A 21,160-nucleotide genomic window follows, 5' to 3' on the forward strand; every position below is an offset into this window, starting at 1 on the left:
AAGTCGCAACAACTACTGGAAGAAAGTAGGGTAACTCCTGGAGAATTTAACCAAGGGAAAAAGGGGAATTTTCTCCTTCTGTGTGCAAGGGTGTGAATGTGTGAGTGTGTGTTTATAGCTCCATGGCCTCAGCTACGGAGCTTGTGTGGGCCCGAATCTTCAGTTCCGTGGTCTCGTCATAAGACAACACGGTGACTTAGTGCCTAACAGCATTAACCAGGCCTGGGATTTATACGGGTGCACCTTTAGCTACGGCGGACCTGACAGTCCCCCGAGGGATGCGGCCAGACAGGCATGTGACTCCGTGCAGAGAGCAAGTCTTCTTTCTCTCTATCCCTTTCTCTGTACATAATGAGGAATGTTAATAGCCAATATAGGCCTTATATTTGTTTGCTCAAGCACCTTCTTGAGGTGGAGGAGCTCGAGTGTCAGATCAGAAATTAGAGGAGCTTCTCCAAGTAATTGAAACTCATTGTCCTTGGTTCCCAAATTTAGGGACATTAGATATAAAAACATGGGGAAAAGTTGGTACAGAACTCTGCGAATTACATCATATAGGAGTTTCTCTCCCAGTAACCATCTGGGATACGTGGAGATTAATCCGGTCAGTTTTAAAACCTTTACAAACTGAGGAAAAAGATACAGGAAAAAAGGTAGTACAGAAATTTGAAAAAAAGGAGGAAGGGTTTTTGAAAGCTTCCCACAAACCTCGTCACATGGGACACGACATCTATTAATGGGTAGTGGTTTATGGACATGGATACAAAATAAGGTCTTATAAATGTACTGAAAATTATTTCAATGTATGCAACAAGCCACTAGGTAGAGGCAAGAAAGGAATGTTTATAGTCAGAGGACAAGTTCAAATCAAGACCTAAACAGAGAAACCGTCTAACGGTGTATTCAAGGAGAAATGTCTAAGTGTGGTGATTCATGAATGGTATACACAGAAATCAGTGTTGGTAATAGATAGCTAGGAAGTGCTGTTCACATCAAACAGTGATTACTATAAACCTCTAATTATGTGCTCTGGAGAGAGCCTCGTGCCTTCCCCACTATAATTTCCAGTTCTTAAACTGGAACTCTATGACTTCAATTCAAATCTCAATGGCTTCTTAGCTGTTAAATGTAGGCTTGCCCATGAATAACCACTGATACAATCTGCTGTACCCTGCTGCACACAAGCAGATTTTGACAAAAATAATGAGTTTTCTTTTTGATCTTTGTGTAACGATGGCTTGCAAAAAAAGAAGAAGAAAAAAACAAACCAAACCAAACCAAAACAAACAAACAAAAAAAACGACTGGCAGTTTGCTGTACAGATACTTGAGAGGGTACCCTTGACTGAGCCAAAGAGCTTAACACAAATTTAAATAATATCCTTGCCCCAAGAAAACAGTCATTAACCTTATCCTAGTTTTAACACAATTCACACTTTGGTTAAATACATGGGCAGCTGATTCGTGTTGAGTTTGGGAGCAAAAGTGAGGGAAAGGGTGGATGGGGCTGGTAAGGAAATTTAAGTCTTGCAAAGTTTGCAGAGTAGTGATTCTCTTCAATCAAATTTATTAACTCAGCAGCAACTTAGGGGATTTGCTCTGGTAAGGAGCAGCTATCCATGAAGGACGTCCATCTTTTGTGGCATTCAAGTCATACACTCCGGTCCACAAAACCATGCCTGCACTTTGTGTCTCCTTTGCCAATCTAGGTCCCTCCTTTGCCAATTTAGCACAGACTCTGAAAAGGCCACAGATGGTTCTGCCCACTCGGTCTCCCGTGTCACTGGTCATAGACTAAGCAGGCAATGGAAGAAGCTGCATTGTATGGAGAGAACAGCTGTGGCCAAACAGAAATGGTCAAAGCATGGTATTTTAAAGTGCTTCTGTCTTTTCCAAGTCACAGAATAGAAAAGACATATAACTAATTATAATTAATTGTGCTAAAAATGAAGTTCTAGAAAAGTATTCAAAAGAAGGTTCTATTTCTCATCAAACAAGGGGCTCATGTACCTACCTTTTAGTGAACAAAGACTGAAGGGCAAATCGTCAAAAAGATGGACATCCTGGTGACTGTTTCCCTGTTCACTAGCCTGCTCACTGTGACTATATATTCCTGTCCTCAGAAAGGAGTGAATTCCCCCCCGCCCCATGATTAATTTTCTTTTACCTACATGTTGGCTAAATGACATAGGAATCTCATGAGCAAGCAGGAATAGCAGTCCTGTTCTCATAAAAGCTTGTCATTTCTGTACCAGACTTACCACAGTTCTCTAACAATTGTTTAACTTCCTCATTATCATGATTATTATTATTATTATTATTATTTGGACTTCTGGGTTTGGAGGATGTCACTGTATCTTTAAAAGAAGTACAACAACTATTATCCTATGTTGTGTAAACTGCTCTCAGGAAGCAGTGTGGAATTCCTTGCATTTACAACTAAAAGAGTACTGTTACTCTTCAGATAAGATCGGGTGCATTCAGGGTCGTGGCCCTGCTATAACTCTTCAAATGTGAGAATGATGCTACTATTTATAGACTATTAGGGGTGGGTTGTTTCTGAGCCCATCACATGTACTTATTCTTTATTTTTTCTTATAACAAATATTTATCAAACTGCTATTGCACAATAAAGTACTAAGATATGTGTATATAGACATAAATAAGAAACTGCCTCTCATACACGGGTTTCCATTATAAACTGTTAGGGGAATATTAAAAAAAAACCATCAGTCTATCTACCAAATACAGTTTTAACCCTGTCTCCAACCAAGATAACCAAAAGTTATTACGTAGCATCAAATTAATGACCATGACTCTTATTCTTACTTACTTTAGTAATAATAGAGAAAATAACTCTTAGGCTTGGGCTCCCTCTACTTTAATAACAGAAAAAATATGGCTCATTAAATGTTTTTAAATGTCAGCTAAGGAGTATACCAAACAAATCAATAGATATGACCTTCATTGTCCATGATTCAGAAAGCAGCCCATATTGCCCTCTTATCAGTCCCCTCACATTATATTAAGAGTAATTTTCATATTGCCTCTGAATATAAATGATGTGAAAAATGAGTCAAAAGCATTATTTCTTGAAATTCTATGTTTCTTAGTTTTAACTGAGCTATAAATCTTGTATTTCACCCGCCTAACTCAAAAATGTCCTTTAAGTAAAATAAAAGCTTGTATAGGTATTCATTCAATCTTGAAAAAGCTGCTTTATATGAAACCAATGCAGTGTGCAAATATAGAACTTAATTAAAATACTATATATAAAATATTAATAGCTGCAGTTATTAAAATTACATTAAATTCCCTTGAGCTTGGCTAACATAATATGAGCTCTCACTTTTTTTTTAATTTAGTAAAAGGCAAATCTTGCTTTAGTGAGTGAACTTTGTTTTTTTATTGTTTGTTCCAATTCAGTAATCTGAAATTGTAATCACAGAAAAGTACTTTACCATCAAAATACCACCAAGCATACTAACGTAATCCTTCCACTGGATTCCAACAAAAATCTCATGACTTATTTGTTTGCTTTCTTAACACTCTTAAGGCATCTCTCTCTTCTGCTCATCCAACACTGAACTCTGTACATTAGATACTCTCTGCTTTGTCCTTTTCCCAATGAGTGTATAAACAGGACAGTTAATAAACTGTTGGTAATTTGGATGAATTAAAGAGTTAAACAGAAAAGGTAGGTTTTATTCTGCTTGAGAATTAAGGTATTTGTCTGATCCTGATTTTAATGGGTTATCCAAGGAACTTAAAGAAACTAATTAGATTGCATCACTACTTAAGAACAGAGTCAAATGGTTAATAGACTGATCATGGTGATCGCTTTGTAAGGTGCATACATATCGAATAACTAGGTGGTACACCTGAAACTAATGTTGTATTATCAGCTACAATTTAAAACTATATTTAAAAAAAAAAAAGGCTGGAAAAAATATCCAGGTACAAATCATCATTATCAAATAAAACATGGGTGGTTTTAGTTTCCTTTTTATATTCTTTCGCATTTACTAAAATTTTGATATGAACCATGTATTTCTTCATATAGTTAAAAAATATCTCATTTCCAAGTGAATGAAATACAACTCTGATCTGAAGTGTGGTATTTTTTACCACTTTGAACTTCCAACAGATGCCCACCTGATCTAATCAGTTATGTTTTAAATTGTAATAAAGTCTGATTAAAAACATATTTTCTTAAAAGCCAATTTCAAAATTTTACTCTAGATGCATTTTAAGTCAATCTATAATACCTACAAGTTAATATTTTAAAACACAAGATTAGTTCATGCTCCCATCCTCTTAAGTCTTCTGTTTGAAAGTTCCTAAGTAGCAAAGTAACTGCTAATTCTGGTAGAAATAGGCTAATGGGAACCAAAGGGAGTCACTGTATTGTTATATTTATGTATTCCAATCAATGTACTCTTCTCAGTTTAAATCAGAAAAACAAAGAAGAATCCAGTTCCTAATGGAATCAGTATAGTACAGCAGGCAATAAAAAAAAAAGAAAGAAAAGAAAAGAAAAGAAAAACATTACTGTCTACTCTCAATCATCTAAGACACTAATGATAACATAGTACACAGATTGTATAGAATGGTAACTAGTCATCCCTGTGGACTTCTTCAGGGAAATGAAAAAGCAGGGAGACCAAGTTTCCAGAGAGTGAGGAATCAGAAACTGACTCTCTGAGATACCTGGGGGTCAGAGCAATGGGTTCTGACTTTCCTTCAGTTCTCCCCGCTCACCCCTAGCTCCCTCCTAGTTTTCATAGATTCCTTTTTCTTTTTTTTTTTAATTTTATTGGGCAAACAAAATATATTTCTAGGAAGGCTAACATAATCTCCCTGACTGATAATCAGGAAAACAAGGCATGAATAACAGTAAAATAGGAAACTGTTCCCTGGAGTAAACAAGTAATAAAGGAATCTATGAAAGGAGGGTTTGAGAAGGGGAGTTCAGCCCCAGGACTCACCCTTGTCACAGATTATTGGCTCTGAAAGAAGCACTAAGTGTCATCTGATCTGTGGTTTCCAGATGTGGCTGATTATTAAGTCCCCTGGAAAGCTTTGTAAACATAAAGAGTCCTAGATCCCATCTCTGTTGATCCACCTTCACTGAGTTTGGGATCCAGTGAATACTGGGTCTTTCCCAACATGTTTAATACAGGAAAACATTCAGGCCCACAGAAAAAACCTTCCACTGCTATTTAGCGGCAAATCCAGAGTGAATAGTATAATATATATGCTAATGAGGAAGATGTGGGAGGGAGAGGAGGAGAATGGTTAAGTCTAAATTCAGTTGTCTTTTATTATAAGAACATAATTTGATTTGTAAGTGAGAGGGACAATCAGAATATGGGAGCACTGACTGAACAAAGTAAAAGAAATAATATGTAGTTATCTACCTAACACAAATTGCCCTTCCCTTTCCCTCTGCTTCTACAAACGCTATTTCCTCTGCCTGGATGATTCTTGCCCCCACCCAAATCTAATGTTACTCATCTTACTAAACTCTCTAATCCACTCTAAAATTTCAGGGTGAATAAATGTTATTTCTTCAGACCTGCGTTATAAGTCCCGTTCTTTCCCCACCACACACACACACACACACACACACACACACACACACACACACCTTCAGGGAAAAGGTGCAGCAAAAAGAAACCAGGGGAACAAATCCTTGTTGGTGGAATTCCAAAAATCTTTCATCAGAAAGAGAAGCTATTTGGAAGGCAGCAGAGTTTGCCAGTGTCCTTGAAATCCTACTGTATTGATTAAAGTGTTATTGATATACTACATACAACTCGGATAAAAAAATGTGCTGTATTACACTAAGGATTTTATGTGTGGATCATTTTTTTTTTCCATATTTTATATTTGCCATTTTAGGCACCTCCAAACATCCAATGATATAAGAGATAATTGGTAATACCAGAACCCTGAATTCTATCATTTGTAAATTCAAGATAAAATTTCTTGCAAGATTTGGCAGTTGATTATCCAATAAATATTCATTTACGAAGCCATTTGAGCATTTGGGATTTGATGCTCAACTATGATGATTAATTAGCTCCTTCTGATTCTTATATGATATGAAACAGAAATAGTAACAGATAATTTTCTTTACCCTAAAGACAAAAATACAGAAAATCTTTAATATGTCTTGGTTTTTATGCCTTAGGTATGGAAAGGAGTAGATGGAGTATTCCAGCAGATAAAAATCATAGGAAAATGATAAATTACCTGACCGTCCGTCTCTCTGGAAGTCCACATGATACCATTCTCCATCATTCACCTTCTTCTGCAAGGCTCTGATTTTTATTGTACCTGATCCCATGTCCAAGAGGAGGTAGAGATGGCCATCCAGCATCTCAATAGCAAAGAAGTCAACCTTTATCATCTGTGGGTGCTTAGCATCCTTTTGGTGTCGTGGCTTGCCATGGCTAAATAGGATGAGGCCATTTGGCTCTGTTGTGCGGAAGTCAAATGATATGGAGCCTGTTTTCTTTGCATTCCATTTAGGCAAAGAGATGAAAGACTCTGGGGTTTCAAAGGTGATTGGGTCCAAAGTTGCAACATTCTCACATTTAAATGCCACCACTCCATGGATTTTCATCTTAGGGTCTCCTTGTTTGGCAAGTCTAGATAACTCCAGCCTTACATCATTATTTTTATACACAACCTGTAGGGACAGAATGGCAGTGAGAAATTAGGCCCCAATTTTAATATTTAGAACTTGTCATCAGCTCATGTAATTGGCAATTAGATCATGAAAAGACATAAACTGTTTAGTACTGTTTGATGTATAAGACAGATTTTTCAGCTACATAAAATTCAAGTATCAATGGTTCCAATCTAATATCATTCAAATAATGTGTCTACACAACACACACACATACACACACACACACACACACATACACACACACTGCCTATAGTTAACTCAAATCTGATTAAATCTGCATGTAGTTTTTATTATTTCAAGCATGTGTAGACTTGAATTTATAAAAGCCATTAGCTTTCATTAGTTGGCTATTTATTATACTTTGTTTATTAAATATAAGTATTGAGGTTTTTCAGTTTTCTCATCACTAAGGTATTTGAAATTAGATACTTTTGTATGAGTCCCTTAAAATATAGGATGTCTTCTATAGGCTATATATCCATGGTGAAATATATATTATTTGTAAGATAATCACAAGTTGCGGTAGAAAACATCCTCAATTTTCTCAGAAAAATCCTAAAATACAATTAAGATGCAGAAACTCTCTCTTGCCCTGCCCTAGATTAATAACTGTTTGAATAACGTTACATAACTAAGGAACATGGTGTTTACATCCACTCAACCTGTGTGACTGGCGTTCCATTTCACTTTTAATGTACACAGATGTGGAACAAAGTTGTGCTGCACTCTCATTTCACAAGGCACTTCACCCTAAGTGGTGGGTGGCATGGACTGCTTGTTAATAGTCCTAGGGTGTTTTTTGGACTCCAAATAGGACATTGGGCAAATCCACTGGCAAGGCTCATAATATCAAGCATCTGCTGTCATATCGCCTTAATAAATTTGTAGCAATTTTGACAGAAGGATAAAGAGAGATTCACACCTTTTTACTACAAAATACATACCACGGATCATTACATTTCTCAAAAATGTACATCATAATGACTTAGGGATAGCTATCTATGTCCATATAGCGATCTAATTCTTCTAAAAGTACTCAAAATTTCACAGCAGCCAACATTTTCTGGTTCGAAACTCATTTATCCATGTATAAAAATATATTTATGTAACTGAAAAAATAAGACAGCCTAAGTCTGATTAGTGTTATAAAGTTAACTAGGTCAGCACAGCAGTTGATCCTTAGCCAATTGAGCCAAGACAGTGTGGCTGATGAGTTTCCTGATATGGTTTGTTAATGGATACTTTATTTTTCAGTGATGAAGAGTACACACTCTGGTACTGGACTCCCTAAGTGCAAATTCCGACTTCAGCATTGCCTAATTGTGTGATCTCTATGCCTTATTTTTCTGTCTTATAGGGAGATAATACTTCATAGGATGGTTATAACAATTAAAGAAGAAAATCCATGTTAAGTGAAAAAATCTACATAAAGGCATTCAATCCAATGCCAGGCACATTGTAGGATTATCAACTACATCAAACTGAATAATAATAAATATGACCATCTCTTTACTAAGTTGACACAGAGATATTAATTCTAAATTAATCCACTGTAAGGAAACATTTAGAAATTAAGCATACTCATATAATTGGTATTTTTATACTTGACTTGTGCCAACTCATTAAGTCACATCTTTCCAATGTGTCCTAGTGTTTCAGTTTACCTTTATCTCGAAGAAGGATTATGATAAAGAATACGATATCCCTTATTCTTTGAACAAATATGTGTAATGGTTTAACAAGCATCTACTGACAACAAAAGAAGAGAAAAATGAACTTCAGCAACAAAAAAAAGGAGTTAGATTAAATCTTAAGCATACTTTCTTTAACAAGAGAAAGGGCTATTAAGCTTTGGGGTAGTTGATTTAGAATTGCCTTTCTTTGGTGATCTTTACAAGGGGAGAAAATGCTTTCCATGGATGATTTCCAAGTTTGATAACCTCTCCCCATGATTTCCAAACTACCCCAATATTTTTTTTTTCATTGTCCTGGTGACTTATATTTTAATATTTGGAGAATATTTTGACATAGTTGTTGATCAGGAATTAGTTATTTTCTGACCAAAATGATGCAGATGATAACTCTGATCAACACTAACACAGTGCCTGTGCAATAAAACCACTGAGATTCAATTGGGTGTTTCTCACATGAGCAAATGGGTATGAGGCCGGGTATATATTTCCATATAAGTCCCACATCAGCTACCAAAAATTTGAAGGATCTTCGGTTAGGGCAAATCTAGGTGGGAATTTCAGTGAGAAATATATAATGTCGTGAATGAACTGGGTGCCCTGGTGATAAGGAGGTTCAGGGAAATGGAGACAAAAAGTAGGGATTCCTTTGATCATATTACTTAGGGTTAGCCATGCACGGCCTCTCCCACCCAAAAAGGAAAACTAATCTTCATCAGAATCTATGCTTTATACAGGCAGTGACCTTGCTCACTACAGCTCAGCACCAAGGTCAGTGCCAGGCATAGAATAGACAATAAATATTTGCTGGCAGTTGAATAAAATTCTTCCTTTACTTTTTATTTTAAAACCTCATCCCCAGATTACAGACAATTATCAGCAACAGCGTTTATAAATATAGTTAAAATATAATGGAATGTGTCCTGTGAACCAATCTCATAACCTAGCTACTATTTCAGCCTTTTTTCTAGGAAAATGTAGAAACTTTAGTGCATGTTCAGTTATAAATGGCAAGCTGGCCTATGTATTAGAAAACTTCACCTTCAAACTCATTTTGTGGAGTATAAATTACTTTTAGAGTGAAAAACACCTGAGTTAAAATTCTCCAGAGATAGAATCATTTTCCTAGAAGAACAGTCTTGAGAAGCACAATGTATTTTTTTTTTTTTTTCCCTTCTCATTTTGTATTCTTTGAAAGGCGACTCTAGAAGACAGAAAAGCAATTTTGGATAGGCAGGCTGATAGCTCTGAGCACTACACTATTACTTCACCTGACCCAGATTTCATAATCACCCTGCTTTTCTAAAGTTAGATTTACCTTAAAATGATCTCAATATAGTTCAATTATAATAATAAGGAGTAGCCAGTGAGCACTCCAAATCTTCTAAAAATTCACATGCAAGCTCTTTTTTGCTTCTTTCTGAGATATAATGTTTCTCAGTCCTTTACAATTATTCATTTATCATTTTTCTTATATCAAAAGTTGTAATTTATTTAATAAGCTTTCAACAAATCTCTACATACTCTGTCATCTTAACAATTGGTGATGATATTATTGCATACTATTTCAGGTCTGTTACAGAATCAAGATTTCTTTTGAAATGTTGATTTTTTTTTATTTTTTGAAGACTAATTCAAAATGTCAAATTTCACTTCTCTGCTTCATGAACTTGTAAGTCACAAAGGGATAGAAACGTATAAAAGAGGCCTTAGGTTTTTCGGTCATTGATCTGCCATTTGCTGTTTTAGGGGCTTTTTTTGTTTATTTCTTTTTCTTTTAACTGTCATATAATTTTCATACATTGCTATGATGATACTTTCCCTTTCCTGCAACATTGGTGAGAATTTTTTAAATGTCCCTCACACTTAAATATGGAAGAATGGAGTAATACATTTTTGTTTTTAGTGTTGAAATTTGAAGTAGACCGTCACTGAGTATTTTGTTTGGTCTTGATAGTCATCCTAAAACGGCAGCAGAAATAAACAGTCTAAAGAATAGAAGTTTGATAGTCTGGATATAGACCAAGTTTAGTCACAAAGCTATTACCTAAGTCAAGTTGCCTAACGTCTCTATGACTCAGTTTCTTAATTTCTAAAACAGACATCTTAAAAGGAAAGGCATGTCAAATCCATTAATCCTTGAGCTTCTCTCCCTTCAATCTATGTGATATGGGGCAGAGGTACAGGATGCCCTATTGTTCCTTATCTTTTTCTGGCTTTTTCAGTTGTGGTTTTGATGCTAGGCTATTGTTCTCTATTCTAATATACATCAAAACACTCATCCACTAGTAAAGAGAATGTTCACTACGTCCTTAGGAACACAGACACACCTCAAGGATTATATCCAAGGTTTATACAAATGGTATTAAAGAACTGGTAGCTCATAGCTAAGACTCTTTCCACAGAAGGTGAAAGGGTGTGAAATAAGTACATCAGTAGGAAAAAAAACTTGCCACTCAGACAATGTTTTTTGTTGTTGCTGTTGTTACAGTATATGTTTCCATTTAGAAGTTTTAATGAGGCTCTTGAATTAATTAGTTAATTAACATCCATTGATCAAGGTTTTTCATGCTTTATAAGAGCATGGGGGGGGGAATGAGCACTGATTAGAATCAAAGATCTATGTAGAGATTTAGACTCTGTCGTGACCCTCCCTGAGAGAACATTTTAATCTGAGTCTTGGTTTTCTCTTCTTTTCTTGGGAACAATAGTAAGTGAGGCCTAAGAGTCTGGTTCTCAAGTCACATTTCAGAAAGAATTCCAGTTCACCCACTTGTATTCCTGTGACTTTGTGCAAGTCCTTCAACCCCACAGAGGCTCAGTTTTATCTGTAACATGGGATAACAATATCTACGGCATTAGGGTTGTTGTAACAAATAAACATATTTCAACTAAATTGCTAAGAACAGGGTCTGGCACAGAGTAAGCGCTCAAGTAAATAGTAGGTGGTCTTATTCATGTCGTTCCTCTTATGAATGACAATATTATTGTTACAGTGAGTTAATGGAGTTGTACAATATAAATGTTATAACAAGAGTAACATGGCAAAAAGTAGATGATTGGTCAGTGTTTTCAAGTAATTCATAGAGCAGCAGGATCAAAGAGATCAAGGCAGATCGGGGCCTGCTTTCGTATCCCGATATTTATAATGTAGTTTGAAGGACACTGCAGTCTTTCTCTGTAGATGAGGTTTCTTAGCCAGAAAATATACATAGGAAGCCAGCAATCCTGGGACTTTCACTTTCACTCATGAGAGGCTTTCAGAAAGGTGACACTTAACAACAAAAACTACCACAACCACAACAGCATGTTCAGATTTATGGAAAGTTTACTTTGTGTCAGGCTCCGTTTCAGAACATTTATGTGTACCTGTGTTTACTCCTCACAGGCTTCCTAGGAAATAAGCAACATTATCCTATTTTACTATTAAACACGCGGAGGCACAAAGCTCACTGAACGCGTTGTGTCATGGCGGTGTCTAATACTCTGTTTGAACATTTAATGATGCTAACTTCAAACTTTCTCTTAGTGTCTCAGCAGGAAATTTCACTTGGTTTTTGACAGCAGTTCTAAGCAGGAGATTCACAATCAAACACCTATTTGCCACCAGGATGACCTTGTTACAAGCTGTATGGATTATTCCCCAAACTAGTATTTTTCCTTCCATTTGTCCACATTAAAATATATCTAAATGAATCAAATACGACAATTGAGCAGAAGAATTTTTCATGTGCTTCTAGATTAAAATGTCTCTTCAAGTGTGGTTTAAGCACAGGGGATTATTTCTCTGTTTGCAGGACTCTAACATAGTTTTTCAACAGGCATGTCATTTATGAGATATACGAGTATATAGACAGATATATAGATTGATATGTATATTCTAAAAGTCCATGAAGTTTAAGAATTATCTAAGAGGACTATCATTTTAGTTTTATGTTTTGGTTTGTTTTAAATACATTTAATGCTTTTACTCTATTAAGAAAAAAAGTGAGAATATTTCAAATGGCAAATTTAATTCTTCTTTTCTCCTATCTGTGATCTGTTCATGTATCATCTATTTATAGCAATGTGCTTATTTCAAAATACAACTAAGAGTTAGCCAGTAATTGAACAGACAAGGGCCACCCAACAAGGAGAAAATAAATTGCATTTGTTTTGCTATGACCCAGATAAGGAACAGCTCAAAAAAGGAAATAAAATGTATTCCAACTTTCATGTCTAACATTAACTTACTTATTATTTTGAAATTATGTTTTCAATCCCCAAATTTTCAGTTTAATCAGACAAGTACTTTTTAGGTAAGGTACTGAAGAAAATAAAATTTTAATCACACCCTTGTATATATGCCCAGTCCAGTAGAAGAACATGGTCCGCTGAGAATGAACTGGTTTAATTTATCTTGAATATTTGCTATTGGTATATATATTGGTAATGTGTAAATGATATCTGGACACACATAAATACACACAAAGTTTATACATTACCCATTGTAAACATGTGTATATGTAACATGTCAAACCTGCTATTATTATGCCCAGAAAAAAGTATACACATGTATTAAATTAGAGAATTCTTGGTTAAGACACACATAGGGTTTTACTCATTTGCACTGAAAAATGTCTTGGCCTAAAAACAAATTTTAGCACTTATAGGCTTGGCACACTACAAAGGAAAGGCTATAGTCAGGGGGAAAAAAAGGGGGGGATCATTTTACGATTTAAAAAAGTAGAAAATTAAACAGATTTTCCTCAGCATTCCTGTCACCACGAAGAGATAAATATAAAAGCAGAGTAGAGGAAATGTAGTCCTTTTTTATTTTTCTTAATCATTGTACTCAATAGTCCACCTAAGATCAACTTTCTTATGCAATTCATTTTCTTTCACTGAGAATCTAACACAGATTCTGCTTATAGTAAAAAGGTAAAACAAACAAACAAACAAAAGAATGTTTGTTGAACTTAACTGGCCAAGGGACTAATAGGATTTTAGCTTTTCTGAGAATGTCACACCAGAGACATTTTCATCTATAATTTGAATATGTCCACTTGAGGCAGATGTGTATCCAGTTGCAGGGACTTATATATTTGGGGTGGATCAGAGAAGGGGTAGCAGATAGCAAGGGAAGTGTAGGAAATGTACAAGCCCTGTACAAAGTAGCGCAAATCCTTTAAAATCAATACGTAGCATTGAGAAAATCCAATTTTAAGGAGAGTTACATAAGGCATTTTAAAAGTCAAGAGATTTTTTCTTTTTTGGGGGGAGGGGTTGCTGGGTTCCCCCCCATAATCTAATTCTACTTCGAGATTATGTGCAGATCAAATTTTCACCTAAATTGAAACTTTCCCCATACCAAAAAATAAATTAATAATAATAATGATAATATAATGTAAAAACAGACTACAATAACATAATTTCTCAATAAAGGCATGTCACTCATTTACTGTGAAAGCAAAAATTAGTTGACATTTGGAGAGAGGAAAAATATTTTGTGTAAGCAATGTAGAGAAATAAATCTTTTGGCTTAGCTCCAATTAAACATGATCAAATACATACTATCCATAAAAAGAAGAAGAAAAACAAAAGGAAAAGAAAACCATCTTGCCTTGTCCTTTCCTCATTCCACCATCGGTGAAATGCCTAAAGTTATTTAGACAACACTGGACACCATCTGTACAAGTTAGCTGTGGGAAGACCACTGTGTGGTCCCTGGGCTAATAGCTCTATTTAATGAAGCTTTCAGTAGCATATGGGTTGTGACAAAAGACCTTGAGTTGCATTAAACAGTAATGTCTACTTTTCTCACTTTAAAGATTCAGTAATTCAATCATGCTTCTGGGGGAAAAAAATATTGGAAAAAGGAACTATTGTCAGTAATGGGAGATTTGAGATGCCAGTTTTAAAAAAAATAAAAAATAAAAACTGAAAACTAGATCCAGCCTCTTATTTTCAGATGAGGAAACTAAGGCTCAGATAAGCTGAAGGACTGTCCCAGTTGTCATCCAGCTCTGATCATGAACAAGGATTGGGGACTTCAGTGTTCTTTGAACTTTGTTAAAATAAATAAATAGAACAAGGCACGATCTCTAGCATAGGTGCAGGATGATGAGAGGCCCCTGAGCAACTACAAATGAAGAGCAGCCCTCTTTTCAGCAACACGGCACAAAGGGGACTGTAACCAATGTCAAGGCAATTGGAACTTTAAAACTGTGTTAGCATCACAATAAGCTGACACTCAAATATAAAAACAAAAGTCCCAAGGGTGAAAAATCTTGAAGTTATTTTCCCCAGTAATGGCATTTCGAAAGACATTGAAAAAGCTAACTAGAAACAATAAACTTGCGATGTTTACTGTTATTTTGCAACTAAGTGATGTAGATATTTTCAGCATCAGTCTTTCATAGTCTTGCAGAACGTTAACACCCCATAAATTAGGGTTTAAAGCTTCTATTACAAGCAGGCAGATGCTGCTAGTAAGGATAAAGTGTATCTGTTTTACCTAAAAAAAAATTTTCATCCTCTGCCAGTCTCAATGAGAAAAATCATTGACATTATTATTATTTTTCAGGGAACATATTTTCCCTTGAATCAGGAATGTTAGCTTCAAACTGATAATAACAAAATAGTGGCACCAAATGCTATGTCTATATTAGCCATCTGAAGTTCTTTTGCTTACCCGGCCTCAGGAGCTCAGTGAAACTCCTTCTATCATCTAATTTTACATATATATCATACTATTTACTACATAGTCTTTCCTTGCCCATTGACCTGCGGTAACATGGTGTATGTTTGGGATAAGCCAGTTTTAATATTTGAATCTACAATCATTTTTGGTTGTGTTCATCACTTTTTACCTTAGAAAGTCCTCCCCCGAGAGATTTGATAAACATATTTTCATGTAAAATATTTATTACTTAATTTTATGTGCTTGTATGTACATCTTTTTAATGTTTTTGAAAATATTTATCTTCTCTTTTAAGGGGAAAATCCAAACTGAGTGCCCTTGTCCAAATAGTTATTTATTTGAGCCGGCACACATTTTGAATAATTCCTCGTTTTTCTACTGATTTGTAAAGGGCTACCACACATTAACTGCTTATATATACAAGGTTCTTTCCTGATCATTCTATTATGTTTTATTGAGCTGTTTCTTTTCTTTTTTCTTTTTTTTTTCTGTGATCCATTTCTACTTCATTTAATTATCATAACTTTATAATATATGCTAATTTATGTTAGGCCCCTCCTACCAAGCTATTTACATTATTCTAACAATGCTTATACATTGCATCGCATAGAGGTTTTTGTTTTCTGCATCAATAAGATAAACATATATAACAGAACTATTCAAGTTGCTCTGATCTAGCTTTCCAAAATGTAGCAAGACAAAGCTGGTGGCAAATTATTTATTTAAATTCATGTGAAGAGAATTTGGAATGTCAAAAGGAAATTTTATCTTGCTTAGAATTGCATTCTTAGTATAATTGTAAAGTTATAATTCATAAATGATTATAATAATTTTGATTTGAACATATCCGTGAATCTGGCCTGATGTCAGAAAATTATATTTATTAGTTGGAGGATAGTATTACAACTGCAGCGAAAAATAAAGTCAGGAAAAACAGTGAATTAGCTCACTAATTCTTTTCTGATAACCACAAGGCCCTGGTAGAGCTTCTTGCAGTAAAACACCAGGAGTGGGTGGCCAGCTCATCAAAGAGATTTGGAGGACTGGACAAACGACCCTCAGTGCGGGAGAAAGAAAAGTGCTCTCTGACCCCACCTTAATGTGATTCTTTTCAAAAGGCGACACCACTTGCCCAAAGACTCACAGCTAGTACGTGTGGAACCAGTAAGTTGTGGACAAGGCAGAACACGAATGCCTGTTTCCAGAGCCAGGAAGAGACTATGTAATGCTTTCTGGTTTTCTTTCCATGGTATTCTTTTTATGGTAGTTAAGCTCCCTTCAGCAATAAAACCTGCAGGGCTCTATTAAGCTTCCATGATGTAAGATTTCAAGAGCTGGATATCTAGTTTGTGATTATTGTACTCAAGTTGTATGCATCTCCTTTCTTGCCCTGGCTCTTGGCCTTTACTTCTCAATCACATCTCCACCTGAGAACCCTCACAGGAAACAGGGGAAGCTGACACATATGACAGCGATGCTGTTGTTTTTAGCACCTGCGATGAAAAGATTTTGCAAAATAGACTTGTTCCTGAGAAGTTGTGTGTAAAAATATGTTCGGTAATTTTAATATTATTTGAAGACAATTCGTTATATGATAACTATGTATATACAGAGGGTGCCAAAAAAATGTATACACATTTTAAGAAAGAAAAAAAAAAACTGTATTAAAACTGTAATACAATGAATGATGCTAGCATTCATTTGATTAATGCCATCTTTTGAGAGAACGTCATACTACACATTGCTATGGTAATTCAATTCAACTTCTAAAGGTGATACATAGATACCTTCTCTTAAAATGTGTCCATTTTTTTAGCACCCCCAGCATATACATGTGAATATGGTTTTGAACATGGCTATGGACATGGACAGAGATTCAAACAACACTAGGTTTGAATTCCTACTCTGCTACTTAACCAGTTACACTGCCCTGGGCAAGTTCTTTGGCCTCTCTATAGTAGTTTAACTCTTTATCAAATTAGGTTATTAACACTTACTTTGAAGTATTATTTAAGCAGCTATAGTACTGAGTGCTTGGTCTTGGGTGCTGAGTAAAGAGTAGCCATCATCATTACTATTATGGTCTTAAATGTAGATCTTTAAATGTTTAACAGGGGAGTGCTAGTTATTTAAGTAAATAAGTGATTAGTTCTCTGAAAAGTGGCATTCTGTGAAGTAATTAATCACCTTCAAATCATGTTTACATGAATACTTCCCAAAATTCATAACTCTATTTCTTGTCTCCTATGAACTCTACATTTTGAAAGATTTCATCTACTATACAAATAGTGTTTATGAAGGGATACTTAATTTGATCATTTTAAATTTATCAAAGGCATCTAAATGACAAAATGAGATCGCCTCTATAATGACACTGAGTTGACAGAATTATAGCCTGATGCAAACACATGGTTTATTTAGCTTGTGCTATGAGTTGGTAAGTACGTAGCCTTTTCCACTGTTGTTGAAAAATTGAGCATATATCACTTGCATTTGTAATTTCAAAGAACCTAGAAAGTATAAAGACTCCATGTTGGGAATTGCTACTTTTCAACTATGACTGCTAAGCACTGGGGTATTTCTTCCTAATGCATTCTTTAATTATTTCCTTTGGAAAGTCCCAAGTGCTTCAAATGTCAGATGGGTTGTGCCTTTTGCCAAGGGTTGCTTAGTTAACTGTTTATTTAATGAATGGAATTTCATGTGCTGCTAAATTTCTCATGGCACACGTTAGGAAATCCTTGGCAGCATTTAAATTGGAGAACTGAGAAACATATTGGCTCTACGGAAGCTCAATCAGCTCCCAGGCAGGAGCAAGGCTTTTGCCAAGGAAAATTCACTAAAATAAAAACTACAGACTACACCCTCACACAATCCAAGGAAAACTCACTTTGGTGTGCAGGATTCAATGAATGCTAGATCCAGATATCTCTGGTAACCCATGAATGGAAGGGGGGACATGCTTTGCAATTTCCGGAGAGAAATGGGAGGATCCTCCTTGCTTTGGAGGATGACAGCATGCTTAAATTTATCGATTGCTTAGAAAACTCATTAGTTGCTAAGAGAAAAAAAAGAATAAAAAACAAATGAAGTCTTATGTTAATTTCTCATGTTTTTCCTTAGAAAAGGAAGATCAGTCTAAACCTACATTTTTAAGTGATTGAAAGATATAATGTTTATTCATTTCAATTAAGAAATAATCTATAATTATTATTTTTTAAATGACAACAGTAACTGCTAAGCATTTTAGACCAAATATCCAGAAGGCTACATTTTTTAAATGCTTGGGCCAGATACCTAGACATTGTATAAGCATTGGTTACCAAGTAATTTTTCTCTGAGGACTGCGACCAAGAAAACGCCCTATAATGTTACCTGGGGTCTGAGAAGTCCCAAATCCACTTTTTTTTTTTTTTCATTAAACACTAGTTTGAAAAAAATAAAGATGAGAATGTAAGTATTTTCAGCAATTTAAGATAGAGAGCACCAGCCTACTTGTCATTACTGAGAATACTCAGTCTTGTGTGGAATAAGGGCCTCTTGCAGTCATCTCCCAGGTATTGTTGTCATCTGCTCCTCCCTTTCAGCTCACTGCACTCGGCCAGCCCATGTCCCAACACCTTTCCCTCTGTAAGAACAATTTCCAGAGTCAGCCTTGCTTTATCTTTTCGCCTAAAAGTAGCTTATTTCTCTACTGCTTTACTGAAGGCTCTCTGCATTCTTCTTTGGTAAGCAGAGGCCTGACTGGCTCCCTGGGTTCCTGTCTGGTGCCATTTTCTTGCTTTATTCCGATGCAAGGTTGGCTACCCCTCAGGTGGCTAAAGGGACACATGTGCTATCTTCTGGCCAATTCACTGGGCTGTCTTCTACCCCAGCTCAGGATTGAACTACCCACAGCACACAATTCACTGTGATTGGCCATATATACTCACTGCTCTTAATATACTTGATGAGCTGGTATGTTGCTTGACATATCAGTGTGAACCATAACAGCATCAATAAGGAGCCGCTAAGCACCTTCTATACGGCCCACGCCTTTATAGCTACATTACATAAACTTTCATATTTCTAAGAACAATCTGGTGAAGTAGGTGTTTTTATCCCTATGCTAAGGCTCAGAGAATTTAAATGAAGTATCTTGTCCAAACTGTGTAGCTAATAGTTGACCAAACAGGAATTGAACTCAACGTGTACCTGATTCCAAATTCATCGATGTGGTTTTTAGTACCTGCTCTCCATCATCCCAGAGGATACTAGCTGCGCTCCTGTATACTTAGCTAGCACTGGTCCTGAGCACATTTTCTCAACCTCATTACCAATAAGCAAAAGGACACTTTATGCCTTTTCTCTTTCTCCACCAAGTGGCTCATTTGACTAGTTGTGGTTTTTCTTAACACTACTGGTCAAAAATCCCTTTTAGGTTCCATCCTATTCTCTTTCTCTCTTGATTTCAGGATAATTATTCTCACAGCTGTGCTATGGTACTCTGATTTGGTGTTCCACTTATTTTGTGCTCATTTCAACTCTTAGTGCCAAATTACCTGACCATGTTTTCAAGGGAGTACAAAACTTGTTTTGAATTTCAATAATTTCTTAAACTAAGATTTTCTAAGTTATCTTGTAAGTAGAAAATAAAAAAAGCAAAAAAAAAAAAAAAAAAAAAACAAATAAAACGAGATTTAGCATTAGTAGGAATGACATTCTAACGGTCAGCTGCCAGGGTCTAGATTTAGATTTGGTTACTACAGCCTCCTCAAGTGAGCAAGAGAATAGTGATGCACCAACCGCATTCAGATAGGTGACATGTTTTTTTTCAGTTTGTTTGTTTAATTGTTTTTCATTATAACAGATGAAGTCCAGTACAGCAGGGCCAGGATTAGGGAGACATGAATGAGGCGAGTAGGGCACTCACCTTGGATATAAAAAATAAGGGGGAGGGAAAATGCTAAAAACTCAGGAATTAAGACAAATAATATTTCAATACAATATTTTTTGAAGTTAATGAAAAAAAAGTTCATGATGAATAAAATATTAACATTTTAAGTAAGGATAAGGTCAGTATTACTGGTTGTCCCCTTTGCCTCAGACTCAAATACAGCCCAATACAGCACTGCATAAAGTATTTTTCTAGGATTAAAGATCCCAATTTAATCTGTTGGAAATCTATTTATTAGAATAAATGTCAGCAACAGGAAGTACTTACGGGGGAAATAAATCATTAGATAGTATTAAAATTAGAACACTATTAATTAGAAGGTGTACTAGTCATTAATAAAACCACTTTGACCCAAAGGATAATAATACCAACATTTACAGAGCGCTCTTCAGACACTATTTTAAGCACTTTCCTCATTTAATCCTCAGGACAACACACTGAGATAGACAAGCAGGGACATCGCGGCAGAACCCCCTGTGGTGCATTCATTAGATGACAGTGTCTGTGGAGCAATGCAACATGGTGACTCTGGTAGAAATGGAGTCCCCATTATACAGATCAGTTCATGTTGTAAATGGCAGAACCACGTTTCAAACCCAGGCAGTCTGGATCCAAGGCCCTTGCTCTTAACAATATTTACAGAAGTGCACTAAGCCCTTCAAAGACCAAGTGATCTAGCATTATTTCTACCTCAATCTGCTACCCCACTCAACCCTACAATGCAGTTAGCTTTATTAACAATTACTCTGATAATAAAGATCTTGACATAAACCTTTACAGAAAGTAGTCAAAATTTCAACATATATACGTGTGTGTGTGTGTGTGTGTATATATATATATATATATATATATATGAATTTTACTATCTAATAATACCATAGATCCATAAAATTTACAGCATTAGTAAACCGAAATGCTTGTCAACAGAGATGTTTGAAAACCAAGGTACCACTATATGTATATGTATATGTATATGTATATGTATATATATATATATATACACACACACACACACATACATATCAATGACTTGACATTGAAATCACCTTGAGAGTCATATTGATTTGAGAACTGCAAGTAAGGAAGGTGGGGATAAAATAAGTGGTTTGGGCAGTCACTGAGTTACAGTATTTAGCTGTTCTTGACCAGGAC

The 21,160-nt window shown here is 35.6% G+C and overlaps 1 protein-coding gene across 27 annotated transcripts in view; it reads right to left on the minus strand.

Moving 5' to 3' along the window:
- Positions 1 to 21,160, minus strand: part of NRXN1 (neurexin 1) — a 1,055,762-nt gene that overhangs the window by 585,526 nt on the left and 449,076 nt on the right. For all 27 annotated transcript variants that reach the window (XM_074331970.1, XM_019719348.2, XM_074331968.1 and 24 more), the window contains one exon: positions 6,258 to 6,696. In XM_074331970.1, coding sequence (XP_074188071.1) covers positions 6,258 to 6,696 — 439 coding nt within the window. The remainder of the gene's footprint in view (positions 1 to 6,257; positions 6,697 to 21,160) is intronic.

Source organism: Rhinolophus sinicus, linkage group LG05 (assembly GCF_036562045.2).
Source record: "Rhinolophus sinicus isolate RSC01 linkage group LG05, ASM3656204v1, whole genome shotgun sequence".
Lineage (NCBI taxonomy): Eukaryota > Metazoa > Chordata > Mammalia > Chiroptera > Rhinolophidae > Rhinolophus > Rhinolophus sinicus.